Raw genomic sequence first — 16,201 nt, forward strand, 5'->3', positions numbered from 1 at the left:
TGTCACTTTTGATGATGGTGATACTGTTGAGGGGTCATCCTCCACACCAGTAGAAGCAGAGATGACATTGGATACAAAGGAGGAGGATGCCACAGAGGAGAGCAGTGGTGACCATGACAGTGATCATTGATGCTGATTTTGATGATGATTGATGACTCATGAGCTACCTACTGCCTTGTACTTGTAGTTGTTTTGTATTTGCTATTAGCCTATTTCTATTTGCCATTGGCCTTGCTACTACCTATGTAACACATTTTGATTTTGATGACTTAATGAGAAAACTGCAGTTTCTTGTCTTTCTCCTACTGGATCATTGATGAATTTGTCACAATTGTATTTGTATGGAATGTTACTTTGTAAAACTGACATCTAGATGAAGATCAATGTTTGAATCAATGAATTTGTATCATGAATGAAAATTTGTGTAAGAAATATCTAATTCTTAATATATATATATATATATATATATATATTTAATAAAATAATATATAACATGTCCTAATGTGTCTTGTTCAGGGGGGTCAACATGCCCATGTAGGACACTTGAATCCTTGTGTCCATATTGGGACTCCTCCCATTGGTGAAAATCCATAAAGAGAAGGGGTTTTTGGCTATGGTGACAGTGGGCCACTACCCCATTGTTGTCTCTTGGTCAAGTTTATGCCTTGTAGGGTTTCCCCCTCCAAAGGCTGCTAGATTTTGCCGTGACACATCTAATGTCTCCACATATACAGACATCTAATGTCTCCACATATACAGACGTCTGACAATGAGACCATCTCTCAGCTGCATGAAGCACTTGAAGTATAAATCCATTTTAGGATTAAGGTAGTAATGGGGTGGGTGATTCAAGTGTTCTTGATCTATTTCTTGTAGGTTTCCTCCCTTATCACCTTCTTCATGTCTTGTTTGGAAGGCAGGTGTCCAAGTGCACATAAGGAGTACATCAAAGGGAGAAGGAAGAATTATAGATGAAATCCTATATCTGTATCTTTATTTGACCCCTTGCAAAAGTTTTTATTTTTCATCCATAAATGGCATCTTATGCAAGAGAACCCAACGTTGTCTAGAGTCAATGCAGTTTAACAAAGCAGCAGTGTAATATTTGCAGTAATTCCACATTCTTTGTGCACTGATGAACAGATGCAGTCAAAATTATTCAGAGTCCAGATAAAGGAGGGTAAAATAAAATACATTTATTTTTTATATTAACATGCAAAAATCTCCTTCTATTCAATTTTATTGATTCAACAAACACTGCTTACAAGATTGAAAAGCTTTCTAGTCCTGAAAATAAACATTTTCAGGAATGTGGAATAGGTACAAGCCTTGTCTTCTTTCCAGCTTCAACAAGAAAGAACGTCGTTGAGTTGTCTGATCTATTGTGTTATGTCCATTATGCATTTGATTATTATGCCAAGCTTTTACTGTTGTTTTGTTGAAGAGAGATATTCTCAGATATTCTGGAAATCAGATTCAAAATTCTTCTTTCTGGGAACAAGTCTAGAATAAAGATATTCAATCAATTAAGAAAATACTATTGCCAACTTGAAATGTGAGGGATTCTTCCCCGAGTTTTTTTCTTACATAGTAGCATGCTTCTTGATGGTTATTTCAAAATTCAATAATGTAGACTTATCTTGTTTGCTGTGGCCTAAAGAATCATTTATTCAGTCACCCTTAAGATTTTGAGTTAACACATATCTGACCAGCTCTTTCTGAACTGTTAAGACAACCTTGTTTTGGAATCTTTTACACAGTTCTGGAGCGGCAACAATAGGTTTCATGAAGTTAACATTGTTATTTGTATATGCAGGAAAGTGAACAAAAGAGAAACTTGTGTCACAAAGGAATCACGTCTATTCTACATGATCAACCAGGATCCGTGGAAAATTGTGACAACAGATCTCTAAATTCAGACCCCCTATCAACACCGGGGTCATCACAGATAAATAGATTTTCCACTGGAGGACATGTAACACAACCAAGCGTCAGGCACATTGCACCTGATTCAGAGGAAGAAATAAGTGTTCTCATATCTCCTGATGCAATGTCACAATCAACACTCTATAATGGAAGCAATCATAGACTTCATGTTTCAAAATCATTTTATATAGCAAGAGTAATTGTACCATTGCCGGTGAAAAGGACATCTTCAATGCCAGTTTCACCAATTGTATTATTATCTCCAACTTCTGAGTCAACTAATGGCATGCCCACAGCCCAGCAATCTTCTCACCTTGTAAGTTTGTAATCCCTTGTATTCCAACTATACTCACTGAGATTATTAAAGGCATAAATGGTTTTAAAGCTTTATTAGAACACAAATATAGTATTTTGGATATGTATCTCTCCATGATAGGTTTGCCTTGTCTACAACTAATGTATAACAAGTAACACTTGAAAATTCAAACACATGAAAGATATGCAGGTTGTTTTGTGGGAAAGGTTTCCAGAGAGAAAGCTGGGGGAAGAAACAATACCTGCTTGTTTTTCCTCTTTTATCATGCACAAGGTTGGATTTTCTGATAAACTTAATATTTTTCCTTTTTCTGTTTGGTCCTATATTTGTACAGTATCTTAGTACACCAAGCCAAAACATTGTCAAAAAATGAAATACACATATCCAGGGGAGATGTGGAATATAATATGTTATTATAAATGGAATTTTAGATCTTCTTATATTGGTAGTATTCGACATTTTATGATACCTACCTCATGTAATCACTGCAACTAATGACACTTTATTAAGTCACTTAATATAAAGTGACTTTATTAAATTTGGACTCTAGCATTGGAGAGTTGATACTCCAATAAACATTTGACTGCAAAGACGCAAGTCAATGTTTATTAATACAGAGATTTTACTAAAGTTTTTATGATCATATTAACCATTAAACATGAATTTTCTTTTCCCTCGTTAACTTTATAAGATTATTTCGGATTTCATGTTATCATCTTTTGTGCATCTTTCTGGAGTTTATAGGATCCTCTCTATACCTTTTTTGCAATGACATGTGTATGCTGGACCTTTCGGTCCACATGCATGTGTTTTTAAGTACTTTGTGACAATGATTACCCAATACTTGTTAGATTGGTGTTTGTCTTTAAAAGGACGTATATTATTTTACAGTATAGCTGTATGTAAATGAAACCTAAAAGACAATAAGGCAGGAAATAATAACTTGCATATATCTGATTTGAAACCCACAAGCATTTATATCTTAGGCATGGATATAGATGACTCGTTATTTCCCCTATATCACTGACTGTAATCAGGGTATTAGACTTAGTCATCAGTGGCCATAAATCGATCCCATACTGCATGTGCACCCATATCATCAACAAAAAAATGATCGTGTCATTCAATGTAACTAGCAAAGTTAAAGTAATTGATACATTTTATATTTGTTATTTGTTGTAACGTCTATGTATTTCTTTTGAAATTTCTTGCTGCTATTTTTAGCATATTTAGTGACAATAACCTCTAGTGATATGTAATGAACAATACCTCATTTATGGAAATATATATTTTATTCATTACATAGTACTACGGACCACCTCCCCTTCCACGAAGACAAGAAACTTAACATCTGGTTGGCAAAATGCAAACCTATTCCAGCATTATGGGTATATGATAGTCAAGCACAATATTGTCAAATATTGTCCACATAGTATATGTTTATCTTCTTGCAAGTGTTGAAAATTGGGGCAGCTATGGGACAAATTTCCCATGAGAAACCCTAAGACCCAATAGAAACCCATCTGCCCCACGAGAAGCCCCAAAGAAGAATTCAAATTACTCAAAAGATATTGTTATTAATACGTGGGCAATCAATCATTAAAGAGGAATATATTTAAATATTATTTGAGCAAATTTTAATTTCTTATTTCCCTCCAAAGATTCAAGTCGGCCTGATGTCGGCCTGCCCTAAGAATTGTGTCCCTTCACACACATGAACATCTATAAATTGGCATAAATATTCCTCCTCTTGGTAAACAGAACTCGCACTTTCGTAGAAGGCTCTGAAGCATGGTTCGTATCTCTGTGACAAGGTTCGTAGAAGGCTCTGAGGTTTCGTATAAACTTTGAGGCATGGTCTGTGGCATCATTGTATTAGTGTCACTATCTATTCCACAGTGAACGCAATTGTCCATACTTGGATTATGATAGGATTGCTGTCTATACTTTGTTATTATGTGACATCACTTAATATTAGTGACTCGAATTAATATACAGTAGCTCACTTCTATGGTTGTTAGGTCCCTATAATACTAGTGTATTCCCTTATTGTTATTGTCATTGTACCACTTATTATTATTGTTGTGCCCATGTTGTCCCCATATTGTTATTATTGTGCCCCATAGAATGCATAGACCCCCTTTGCGCCAGGATTCAGGAGATCTGAGACCAGTTGTCTGCTGTTGTCGCAGTGCCTCAACCCACAGAGATAGTGCGATTGGCACTCAACATTGTCTCAGAGGAGTGGCAGGTATTTGTCCAAAGTATCTTGGGTAGAGAAACCTTGCAAAGGTGGGACAGGATGTGGGCCGATTTGCAACAGGGAGAGTTGAGATGAGACCTAGTGAAGAACTCTAGTAGCAACAACAACAGCGGATCGACGCTGGTGAAGGAGGAGGAGAATGTGGCCCTCGCATCGAAGGGTTCTAGTGAGGGACAAGGGGAGCAGCGAAAGAAGAAGAAGGACATGTCGAAGGTCAAGTGCTTCAGATGTGATGAGCTTGGTCATTACAACCCCTAGTATCCTCTTAGGAATAAGCACAAGGAGGAGAAGCAGGACCAACAGGCAGCGTCAGTAGAGATCGATAGGCTATCCTCCAGGAAGGAGGAAGATTTCGCTATGTTTGCTGACATACCTCCAAGAGCAAGATGGGGTGATTTGGTGTTGTAGTCCCAGAGTGCTGCAGATGGGCAGGATTCTTGAGGAAGTCCACCTCTTGAATCAATTCCTTGCTACGGGGGCCCATAATATTTCGGTAGCAGGATGGATCAGTGGCAGTAGATGCAGTTAGATGCCAAAGGGACAAATGCAGAGTATAGTTGCAGCCAGATGTTGGGGAGAGCAGTGCAAAATTGGCAGTAGTGCAGAGTTAGTAGCAACACAGATGCCTCAGTGACAACACAGATACTAGCAGTAGTCAAAGACTCGGGTGACAAATACATCATACTGATCACAGTTAATTTAGTATTTAGGATTCTTTTTAGTTGCAGATGTTGCAGTTGCAGTAGCAACAGATGAAGAGGGAGTTGAAGTGCAAATGCAGTGTTGGCAGCAGTTCAGCAGGATCAACAACAATACATATGCAGTAGATATCAGAGTTGCACAGTGGTTGGGGGGCAGTAGCAGCCAAACATCAACAACGTGACAAGAGATGATGCAGAGACAGGGTGTTGCTATGGGGGGCAGCAACACTAGAACACATTCCTCGCTAAGAGGGAGTGTCTGTAGCATCGTATGTGTTCTAGCCTTGAAATTTTGTGGAGGGTCTAGAATGCATGAGATCTCCAAAACCCATAAATTGTTTCAAAAAATTACACCTAGAAATGACTTAATTAGATTATTAGTCAATTTTTAAATATTTCATGAGTCTAAACTTAGGGAATATGACTAAATAATAAGAATTAATTAAGTTATGGTGTGAATGTTCTAGAAACTCACAAGGATTGACTTCATGTTAATCCTAGCCATCGTTTAAGATCTAATCTTGGTTGTTGAATTCTCAACAGAGGATTATAAGAAGTCGATGGGGATTGGAGAAATCACTTGAGCAGTTTGATTTCATGAGAAGATCGATTTCCTGAGTAACAACATGCAGTTGCCAGAGAGAGAGAGCCAGAGAAATCGAAGCAGTGAGAGAGGGGCATGGACAGTGAAGCCAGAGGAAGGATTTCAGATCTGGTGAGTGCATTTGCAAAGAGGCAGAAGAGCCACAGAGAGGCTGACGTAGAGCAGCGTAGTAGCCACTAGAGGCAATTTCGAAATTGCTGGGGAGAAGCAGAGTTTCTTTGCCAGAAGATGGGAAAAGGTTCCAGAGGACAGGAGAGACATTTCTCAGACAATAGCTGATCATACGACTTAAGGAGAAGTTGTTTCGAGTTGAGTGCAGGAGCAACTGCACTAGGGTGATGCAGTGACTGTGCAGAGCCAGTTTGGATGACTCAATCTGAGTTGAGGTCAGAGCTTGGATTTTCTTGTGGAGTGAGGAAATTCCTCACTAGATTTTTTTCTTGCGAGTATTTCTTTGTAGGATTGCCAATTTCGGCATCCAGTTGTGTTCAGATTATTTCACTGTTGCATAACAATAAAACCCCTAGTTGTTGCACCAATTTTCCCAGGTTGGGTTTTTCTGGGGACATTGGTCCAAAATAACTGTGTTATTTATGTGCGTGTGCTAGTATTTCTTCCAACACTTATTTCTTTTGCAGTTTATTTGTGTAAGTTGTAGTGTGTTTGATTCAGTGTTTGTTGTAGAAAACAGTAAATAAATTGTTAAAATTAATTTAATTAGGAGAATTATTTCCAATTGATGTAGTAGGATTCGGGTTTCCGAATTTTCACATTCTTAGCCCTTAAGGGGAAAGACATGTCCCTAGTACATCCTTCAATTAATAGGTGACATGTGAATGATGATGGAATGGAGTGGGGGCAAAGGGCTCTCATGGTCAAACACCATGGGTACAAGGCTAGAAATAATGAGGAAGTCCACATATTGGATATACAAATGTGAGAAGGAAGCAATCGTGGTTACATGAATTACCCCAACCTTTGTTTTTGCACCTTTCTTTATTTGCCTTTTACTTTTTATTGATTTTCTTTTTATTATTGCTTGAAGCTCCAGGACATGAGAGAATATTGTGTATGATGAAAAGCAATTAATACCCCCTTAAAGGTGGGCTATTTCATTGCCCACTAGGGGTTTGGAGGTGCATGGGTTCCTTTAATGATGTGATGGGCACTCATGGCCCTAGGAACTAGGGTGCTTGCCATAATGATAATTGGTAGAGCTCATGTTTGGATTTTTCCCACGTGCTATATAAATTTCTTGGCCATCTTTTGCATTTTATGATTTTCTTTCTTTTGTATCTTGCTTGTGGCCATGATATGCTTTTAACTTTCTTTTAGCTACATCAACCTCAGTGGCAACATTTCCAAGCTCGACCAAGATATGTGGACAAGGGGAGGGGGTGTGTTAGTGCCTTGTGGACCCAGTGTTCATGTGGAACCAGAGAAAGGAAATGGTGAAATAGGGCTTGTAATGTACGAAGTGTTGAAATTTCTAAGTCTAACCTATTAGAAATTCTTCCTGCGCTATCTGGTTTATTTCACCTACTTGTTTAATTACTTAACTAGTTATTTAACCATATAAATACTGAAAATAAACACAAGTACAGTCTCAACCATCTACAGATCATCAACTGAAAGACAAAGACACAAGGGACACCATTATTTTTGGACAATTGTCCTCGGAAAAACCCAACTTGGGAAAACCGGTGCAGCAGTTATGAGGGTTTTATTATTAAGAAACTTTCTTGAGTACAACTGGGTGCCAAATTGGCTCACCCGACAGAGAAATCAATCTGGCAGTAATACCTCTCTTTGGATATTCGGCAAGTCTGCTCCACGAAAATCTCTCCAACGCTTCTTTGAGGCTTTGCATTAGCCCTCCTAGCCTTTGCGTCAACCTGGAACCCTCTGCGCTAGCCTTCTGATGCTCTGCACAGGCTCTCTCGCCCTTTGCGTCACTCACGTAGGCCCTGGTAACCTCTGTGCAATCCCTCTGGCCCTCTACATGGCTCTTGCTGGCTCTTCTCTACCTCTGAACTGGTTCTTCGATACTATCTTTGCCTCTCTGGTATGCACTCACTGCCCCTTGCTGCAACTCTGATCACTTGTTTGAATTTTCTCAGCGAACCCCGCTCCAGAAAATCGAACTGACTAATCAATCTTGGTGTATCTCCAATTGACCCTCAAGCCTCCTCTTATACTTTTTCTGTTGAGTCTTCAACGGCCAAGATTAAATCTCTAATCAACGGCTAAGATTAGATTTGGCTTGATCCATGTCATTTAGAACCTTCTCACCCAGTTTTATATTAATACCCATTAATATTTTTATTTTCCTAAGTTTAGACTTAGGAACCCATTAAAAATATTAATTATTTTAATATCTCTCTAATCGGGTGGAATTTCCCCAAACCGTTTATGGGTCTTCGAGATCTCATTTGCTTTAGCCTCTCCACCAATTTTCATGGCTAGAGCACATCCGATGCTACCCCAAATCAACACTCCCTCTTAGCGAGGAATGTGCTTTAGTAATGGTCCACCACTGAATATCACCCTGATCATTCAACACCGGTACTTGTGTTGATGCTTGGCCTTCTGCCAAACATCCTCTGCACTGCTGCCTCCTGTACTGCTGCCTATGGCTCACCACTGCCATTGCCACATCTGTACTACAGCTCCCTCTGCATCCGTGTTGCTGCTGGTCCTTCCTCCCAACACTGCATCTGCGCTGCAACTCTCTCTCATCATGCTGCATCGTGTTGCCCATAGCACTACCAATTCTACTGCTGCACTGCAACTCAGTTAGTGAGAAGTAAGTGACTGATCTACCTAACTACTGACATCCTTGTCAGGCTAGAAGCCCCCCTGATGCTGAAGCTCCCTATGCTATTATCCTATGCTCCCTTTGCTGCCTCTAAGTTGCTGCAACAACTTTGTGCCTTTCGCTCTGTAAACACCTCTGTGCCTTCCTCCACTGCTGCAACCATCTCTGTGCCTCCCGCACTGCTGCAACCCTCACTGCGCTGCTACAGATCCCTGCACTCTAGCATTGTTCTGCCGCTCCATCCGCATCTTGCTTCTACCGACATCCGTCATCTTGCTACTGTCTCTCGGGGTTCCCGTAGCCAGATATGATCCAAGAGTTTGGGTACCTCAAGGATCCTACCCCTACATCTCCTGTAGTCCTCCTGACTACAACTCTATGTCTCCCCACCTCTTCTCTAGAGGTGTATGAGAACTCATGGCACAATCGTCATCATTCTCTCCTTCCTTCTACGCCTTAGCCGGCGCTGCCTTAGAGTCAGAAGCCTCTCCCTTATTCTTCTTCTTGGGACACTTGTTTGCATAATGGCCCAGCTCCCCACAAGGAAGCACTTTATCTTGGAGATGTCCTTCTTCTTTCTCTTCCCCTGCTGTCCCGTAGATGCCAGAGCCTCATCCTCCTCCTCTTTCTTGATTCGACCACCTTTGCTGCTACTTCCCGTCTTGGTCAGCCGTCTGATCTCTTCTTGGCGAAGAGCTGCCCACATCTCTTCCCAACTTGGAAGATTCGCTCTGTCCAAAATGCTCTGGACAAATGTCTCCCATTCCTCGGAGACTGTGTTTAGGGCAATCCTCAACATGAACTCCTGATCCGGTGTGACCCCTATGGAAGTAAGTTGGTCCCGAATCTCCTGCAACCTGTTGAGGAATAGATCTATCTGCTCCCCCTTCTGCATCTGATATGATTGCAATTGATTCTCCAGTAGCATCCTCCTCTGCACGGAAGTGCCTTGATACAATGTCGTCAAGGTATCCCACATCTCCTTTGCCGTATTCTTCTCGGCAATATGCTGAACTACATGATCCTTGACCCCATCAAGGATTATGCACTTTGCCTTGGCCATTGCATCCTCATACCTTTCATTATCAGCTGGGTCGACTGGGATAGCCACGGTTCTCAAGGCGAAGGCCTTGATGCGATGTCTATCCAGAATAGACAGGATCCTGGCCTTCCAAATGACAAAGTTGGATGCCCCATCCAACCTGTCCTAATCCCTCAGTTCGTTCATTGCCATCTCTGCTCTTCTCTTTGACTCCCTCTGAGTCTCTACTTCCCTCCTGGAAGTTCTCTTCTAGACTCCCTCTGAGTCTCAATTTCCCTCCTGGAAATCCTCTCCTAGACTCTCGAGTCTCGATTTCCCTCCTGGAAATCCTTCTGCCAACAGTTGAATCACTCCTTTCCGATCCCCTTTGCTTTTGCAACACTGATTTGGATTTCTTGTCTAGAAATTCGCCTAGGTAGCGACTCCCTCTACCTTGGTTTTGGCTCGTTAGGTACTATTCTGCTTCAACAACAACAACACCCCACTAGCTTCACAATCCACAATATGCCCACAGCTCTTAAGCCGTAACAACTGAAGAAATTGAGCCACTTAGCTCTGCACAATCCTGGCAAGGCTAAATCGCTCCTCTGGCCAACTGCGTCACCCCTACCTCGCTGAGCAGGATGATGTGGCTCTTCGTGAGTCTCTTCTGCCTCTCACTTTTTCTGCGTTGGCCCTCTCTCTGGCTCCAACTTGATGACGTAGGCCCTCCGCGTCACTCCTTTCTGCTGCTCTCTGCTTAGGAACAACTTCCGTCTCTCGGGACAACTGTTTCTGCTGCAAATTTTTTGATTTCAGCTGGTGCCTTCAGCTATCCTGTGATCTGCAACGCTCTGATACCATGTTGAAATTTCTAAGTCTAACCCGTTAGAAATTCTTCCTGCACTATCTGGTTTATTTCACCTACTTGTTTAATCACTTAACAAGTTATTTAACCATATAAATATTGGAAATAAACACAAGTACAGTCTCAACCATCTATAGATCCTCAACTGAAAGAATAGACAAACACGCAAAGGACATTGTTATTTTTAGACAATTATCCCTGGAAAAACACAACCTGGGAAAACTGGTGCAACAGTTCTCAGGGTTTTATTATTAAGCAACTTTCTTGAGTACAATTGGGTGCCAAACTGGCTCACCCGATAGAGAAATCAATCTGGTAGTAATACCTCTCTTTGGAAGTAGATATTCGGCAAGTTTGCTCCACGAAAATCTCTCCAATGCCTCTCTGAGGCTCTGTGTTAGCCCTCTTGGCCTCCGCTTCAGCGTGGAAGCCTCTGCGTTAGCCCTCTTGGCCTCTGCTTCAGTGTGGAAGCCTCTGTGTCATCCTTCTGATGCTTTGCACAGGCTCTCTGGCCCTTTGCGTCACTCACGCAGGCCCTGGTAGCCTCTGCGCAATCCCTCTGGCCCTTTACGTGGCTCCTGCTAGCTATTCTCTGCCTCTGCGCTGGTCCTTCGACACTATCTCTGCCTCTCCGCTATGCACTCACTGCCCCTCGCTGCAACTCTAATCACTTGTTCAAATTTTTTCAGCAAACCCCTCTCCAAAAAATCGAACTGACTGATTAATCTTGGTGTATCCCCAACTGACCCTCAAGCCTCCTCTTATACTTTTTCCTGTTGAGTCTTCAACAGCCGAGATTAAATCTCTAATAAACGGCTAAGATTAGATTTGCTTTGGTCCATGTCATTTAGAACATTCTCACCCAGTTTTATATTCATACCCATTAATATTTTTATTTTCCTAAGTTTAGACTTAGGAACCCATTAAAAATATTAATTATTTTAATTTTTCTCTAACCGGGTGGAATTTCCCCAAAACATTTTTGGGTCTTGGAGATCTCATGTGCTTTCGCCTCTCCACCAATTTTCATGGCTAGAGCACATCCGATGCTACCCCAAATCAACACGAAGGGGAGTGAAAATTGTGGAACAAGAAAACGAGACCATGCTACCAAAATTAGGGTTTCCTAAGTAGTGCTCTTCCTAAAGCCATAGGTCGATAGGGGATATCCCATGGGACTAGGACTGAGGATTAATGCCCCATCTAAGGTCAAGGAACAAAGCCACGATCAAAGCCCTTCCTTCTTCCAAGTCACCATATAATCCATGCCAAAGATGCCCAAATGAAAACCAAGCATAAGCACTCAATTGGTCAATGAAAAACATACCTTTTGGGTTGGCTTGCCCACCTTCTAACATATGATCTTGTTGACGGTGCTAGACCCGCCAACATTCAGGGGATCACCCCGGTATGAAGTCCCAACTAGACCTTGCATCAAGTCCCATCCAGTATGATGGCCCGGTTGCCATTGTCTTAAGGATTTGCCTCAACTCTTGCTTGTCAGCACGGGAGAGTGGTCTGCTTTGCCTTCGAGAAGTGACGTTTGCGTGCCTAGTGAATGTTAGTGTACTTGTGTCAATGGTTCTTTCACTGTAAAGGGAGAGGGTAGGAGTGAGTCCCAAGTTGGTTGGGATGAAGTCCTAACTCGGCTAAGAACACACAACACAATAGGACGTGCACAACTTCCGGAGGAGCAGTCCACATGGATGCGGCAGTCACAACACACAAGGTAGGATAACATGTACAACACTCAGCAGATGAGTCCGCACGAGTGTAACGTTTGTTACAGCAAGTTTTATGTGAAAGGTTTGTCTGCTGTTCGGGGGGGGTAGCCACCACGGGTGAGACAACGTTAACAACATATACAACACATTTTCATTAACAGATTATGTATTACAACAAGTGAAATAAGTTCAAGTGTTCAACACAGGTTAAAGCAACATGCATTACAAGTGTTCAAGATTAGTCTTACAACAATTACAATACATGTGAGAAAATGTGCTGGCATGTTAGCAGACTTCTGAATTAAGCGAAAGTTCCAAGGCACATCGTTACACCATACATCACTAACCTCGAGCGCGGGGCATTGGAGCCACTACTTACTCGTCTAAGAAAAGATTACAGACTCTCTTGGCTATGTGGGAGGAGCTGAGGTGAAAAGTCCTTTCCATGTACAAATGAGGGGGTATTTATAGCCAAGGGTGAAACTGACTCTTGTGGCTATTCGACTACCCTCATGACTGTTTGACTCCATGACTTTTTGTACAACAAGTGGGTCTCTTGGACTTCCACGTTACATTACATTGATTTGACAACATGACCCACAATGGAGATGTGGACAACATGACTTGACATGACAATGCTGGTACATTCGTGCTGCTGCTGGAGTGCATGTCGAGCTGCAGTGCTGCTGGGTGATGGATGTCTTCATGGTGTATCACAGCTTCACCTCCGCATGGCAAAGTGTGCGAAGTCTTCGATGGTCGTTGGTTCGCTTGATGTTGCTTTGGCACGTTGCTCCTTGCTTGTATGCTGGAAGGCTTGACAGGCTCATTTGTTTGCGAAAGGTGCATGTTCGTCCGTCCCTGAGCACATCTTGCATGTTTGCTCATCCTTCCATCCGCGAACACATCTTTGCTTGATCATTCGTTCACGAACACATCTCTTCGCATGCATCGTTCGTTTGTCCATTGGTGAACTTGTCCTTCTGCATGTGCTCCCTTCGTTCATCCCGTTCATCATTGTGCCATGTTTGTTGGTGTACCTGTACCTACAGTCACTCATGACGATACGACATCAAATCTAAAAACGTTCTAGTCTACCATGACACATGATCTTTTCGGATGCAGGTGATCGGGAGAGGCAGCAAGGTTGTGAAGCGGGATGATGGCTCCGAGCACTACTGATGAAAATTGCGCAAGAGTCATTGTGTGATGATGATGGGCAATCCAAGTCGACAGTGACTGTCCGCGAGGTCTGGCTCGGTTGGAAGTCAAAACTGCGCAAATTTTGGGAGGGACAATCCAAGTTGCAGGAGGGGAAGGCAGACAAAATTTGCGCATTTTTCAGAACGAGTGGGCAGCAAGGGCTTGATAGCAAAATTTGTGCAATTTTCTAGAGGAATAGGCCGAGCTGCATGGAGGATCAGCAGGCAGAAATTGCGCAGTTTTTTGGAGGAACTGGCCGGGAGCCTGGCAGCCAAAACTGCGCAATTCCTAGAGGGAACTGGCAGCTGGCTGTTGGGTCACTGGCAGCAGAAACTACGCAATTCCCAAGGGGGCACTGACAGTCAGCTACCGGGAGCTTGGTAGCAGAAACTGCGCAATTCCTGGAGGAAACTGGCAGTCTCTTGCTGGGAGCTGCTGGTGAGAGAAACTACACTGAGGCTGGGAGGTCGGCCTACTGATCATCTCTGCGCAATTTCTGAGCTGAGCAGATTGCTGGGCAGCAGAGGGCCTACTCATGAAAACTGTGCAATTTCCTGGATGAGAAGTCGGTCGACTGTCGGGAGGACTGACTGGAAAAACTGCGCAATTTTATGAGGGAGACGGGGATGGGCACTGGTTGTCTGTCCGGTCTGTCTGCGCAATTTCTTCAGTGAGCAGAACAAGCAAGGTCAGCAACCTTTGCGCAATTTTTGAGGGGAGTTAGTCCCAGGGTGGTTGTCGGGTACGACTCTTCGGTTGGCCAGCATGAAGGTTGATTGAATTGCTTGCGAGCAATGCAACTTGAAAAGACTTGCTTGGTGGTTCTGCGCTGTTCTGGGTGATAGTCGATTGAGTCGATGGCGGGGCGATGGTCCGGCTGTCAGAGGGAAGTCCGGTCGTCAAAAGTGAGAAAATTGACTAAGTGTGTGAACAAGTGAAAGAAGCAAATGTGATCTTACAAACGCACACCACATGACTTGACGATGTGACGACTCAAACCAACTAGACACACATGTTCAACATCACTGGCCAATGGTGCAAGCGTCAAGCGTGACATGCGTGATTGATCGTTGATTGACCGTGACGACGCTTGTGCGATAGTGGATGTGACTCCGTGTGTGAGCACGACCGGTGCTTTTATAGCGAACACAACAAGTACACGCGAAGCGAAGAGTTTGAACATGACCATAACAATGGTTGCGAGCATGACTTTGACATCAACATGCAAGACTTGGTGAAATGAACAAGCAAGGCGAATGCTAAGACTCAAATGAATTCACAGAGTGAACCCGAGTGTGTGCAGTTTGTTGACCACTACGTGTCAACGACCCATAGCAATACACCCCCTTTTTTGCAAAAGGGATAACGCCTGATCGACGTGTTGTTGCCATCCAGCTATCATCATCAGCTTGAGGATCATCTTATAATGTAAACCCAGTCTGCATGTGTATAATGTAAATAATCTCAATAGATCTGTGTCGTGTATGTAATCACCTAGGTAAACCTAGTTTTCTAGTAACGATCTACATTCCGGGAGGTTTTTTGTCTCACCGATCCATTCTCGGATGGTCGGCAGAGTTTTCCTTCAGCCTACCCCAAAGCCGGAATGGATTTTGTCACTGGAATCTTAGGGGAGTCCTAGTGTTCTAGATCGAGTCTATGTAAAAGTGATTTGGGAATATTCCTAACTATTTGGTTAGGTTATTTTATTACAAATTGCTTGATCTGCTAGATTATATTTGTGTCGCAGAACTGGGTAGTCTGTGAGGGTCTTTTTCAAATGGGTTTTCCCCCTTGAGATGTAAAAATGTAAAAACCATGATGTAAAGTGTCTTGAGGGTTAGAAAAATAATTTATCCCCTCATAGGTCCTAGGTCTTAGGTAAATATAAATTTTCCAGAGGTAAAATTTGTGGATCCTTTAAAAAAATTAAATCTTAACAAACCCAGGGACTAAGGTTAATTGATTATTTTGCCAAATTTTATGCCTTGGGTCCCTGGGGGTTAAGTCAAAGTCAAAATTTTGAGGAAATAAATGCAAAATTTTAATTTTTGAATTTAGTAAAATGCATTTAATTGAAAAATTCGAAATTTCCTCAATATTTAAAATTTCGACGGATGAGATTAAAAGAAATTTTCATTCTCATCAACGGTCGAGATCACTTTGACAAGGATCACTTGAACTAGCGGTTGGAGGATTTATCTTTAAATAGGAGGTCATTTGTCAGTCAGTATCATCTGATCTTTTGATCGTGTATTAGGCGAAAAGCTCTCTCTCGTAATTTTTTTATGAGCAATAAAGAAAGACTTTGGGGTTAAATTTCTGCTGGTGTTACTCTTCATGGAAATGCTGTAAGATGTATTATTTTCGTGCGTAATTTCTTTTTTGCCATTAATAATAGCTTATAAAGAGAGATTTGAGTACAGGTATCTTGCTCAGTCACTGGGGTTTGAATGATAATTGAAATTTGACTATAATAGCAGATATCTTTATTAGATCTGAATTTTATTATTGTTCTCTCGCTCTATGTTGACGGCTGAATTGAGTTTTGCAGGAAAATCCTTGATTATTAGATCATCAGGCGTTCGGGGAAGTTTTCGGTTGAACCAACCAACTCCCGATCCGCGTTTTCTGAAGAGCCCAGCGTAAATTTGTTCCTGGGCTTATCATAAGATATTTTTATGGGTGATGCATGAAGGGTTTCAAGATTAGTACCTCCTCTAAGATTCAAAATAATTAATTTTTATGTGCTAAATC

The 16,201-nt window shown here is 42.0% G+C and overlaps 1 protein-coding gene across 3 annotated transcripts in view; it reads left to right on the plus strand.

The window, feature by feature from the left end:
- Positions 1 to 16,201, plus strand: part of LOC149239530 (uncharacterized) — a 285,621-nt gene that overhangs the window by 32,615 nt on the left and 236,805 nt on the right. For 2 of the 3 annotated variants that reach the window (XM_089373449.1, XM_089373450.1), the window contains exon 2: positions 1,817 to 2,242. In XM_089373449.1, coding sequence (XP_089229575.1) covers positions 1,817 to 2,242 — 426 coding nt within the window. Of the gene's footprint in view, positions 1 to 1,816; positions 2,243 to 2,431; positions 2,516 to 16,201 lie in introns of all 3 variants that reach the window. The other variant, XM_089373448.1, reaches the window with a different exon arrangement.

Source organism: Pinus tabuliformis, chromosome 8 (genome assembly GCF_031772625.1).
Source record: "Pinus tabuliformis cultivar Carrire ecotype Pingquan chromosome 8, CPIR1, whole genome shotgun sequence".
NCBI classification, from domain to species: Eukaryota; Viridiplantae; Streptophyta; class Pinopsida; order Pinales; family Pinaceae; genus Pinus; species Pinus tabuliformis.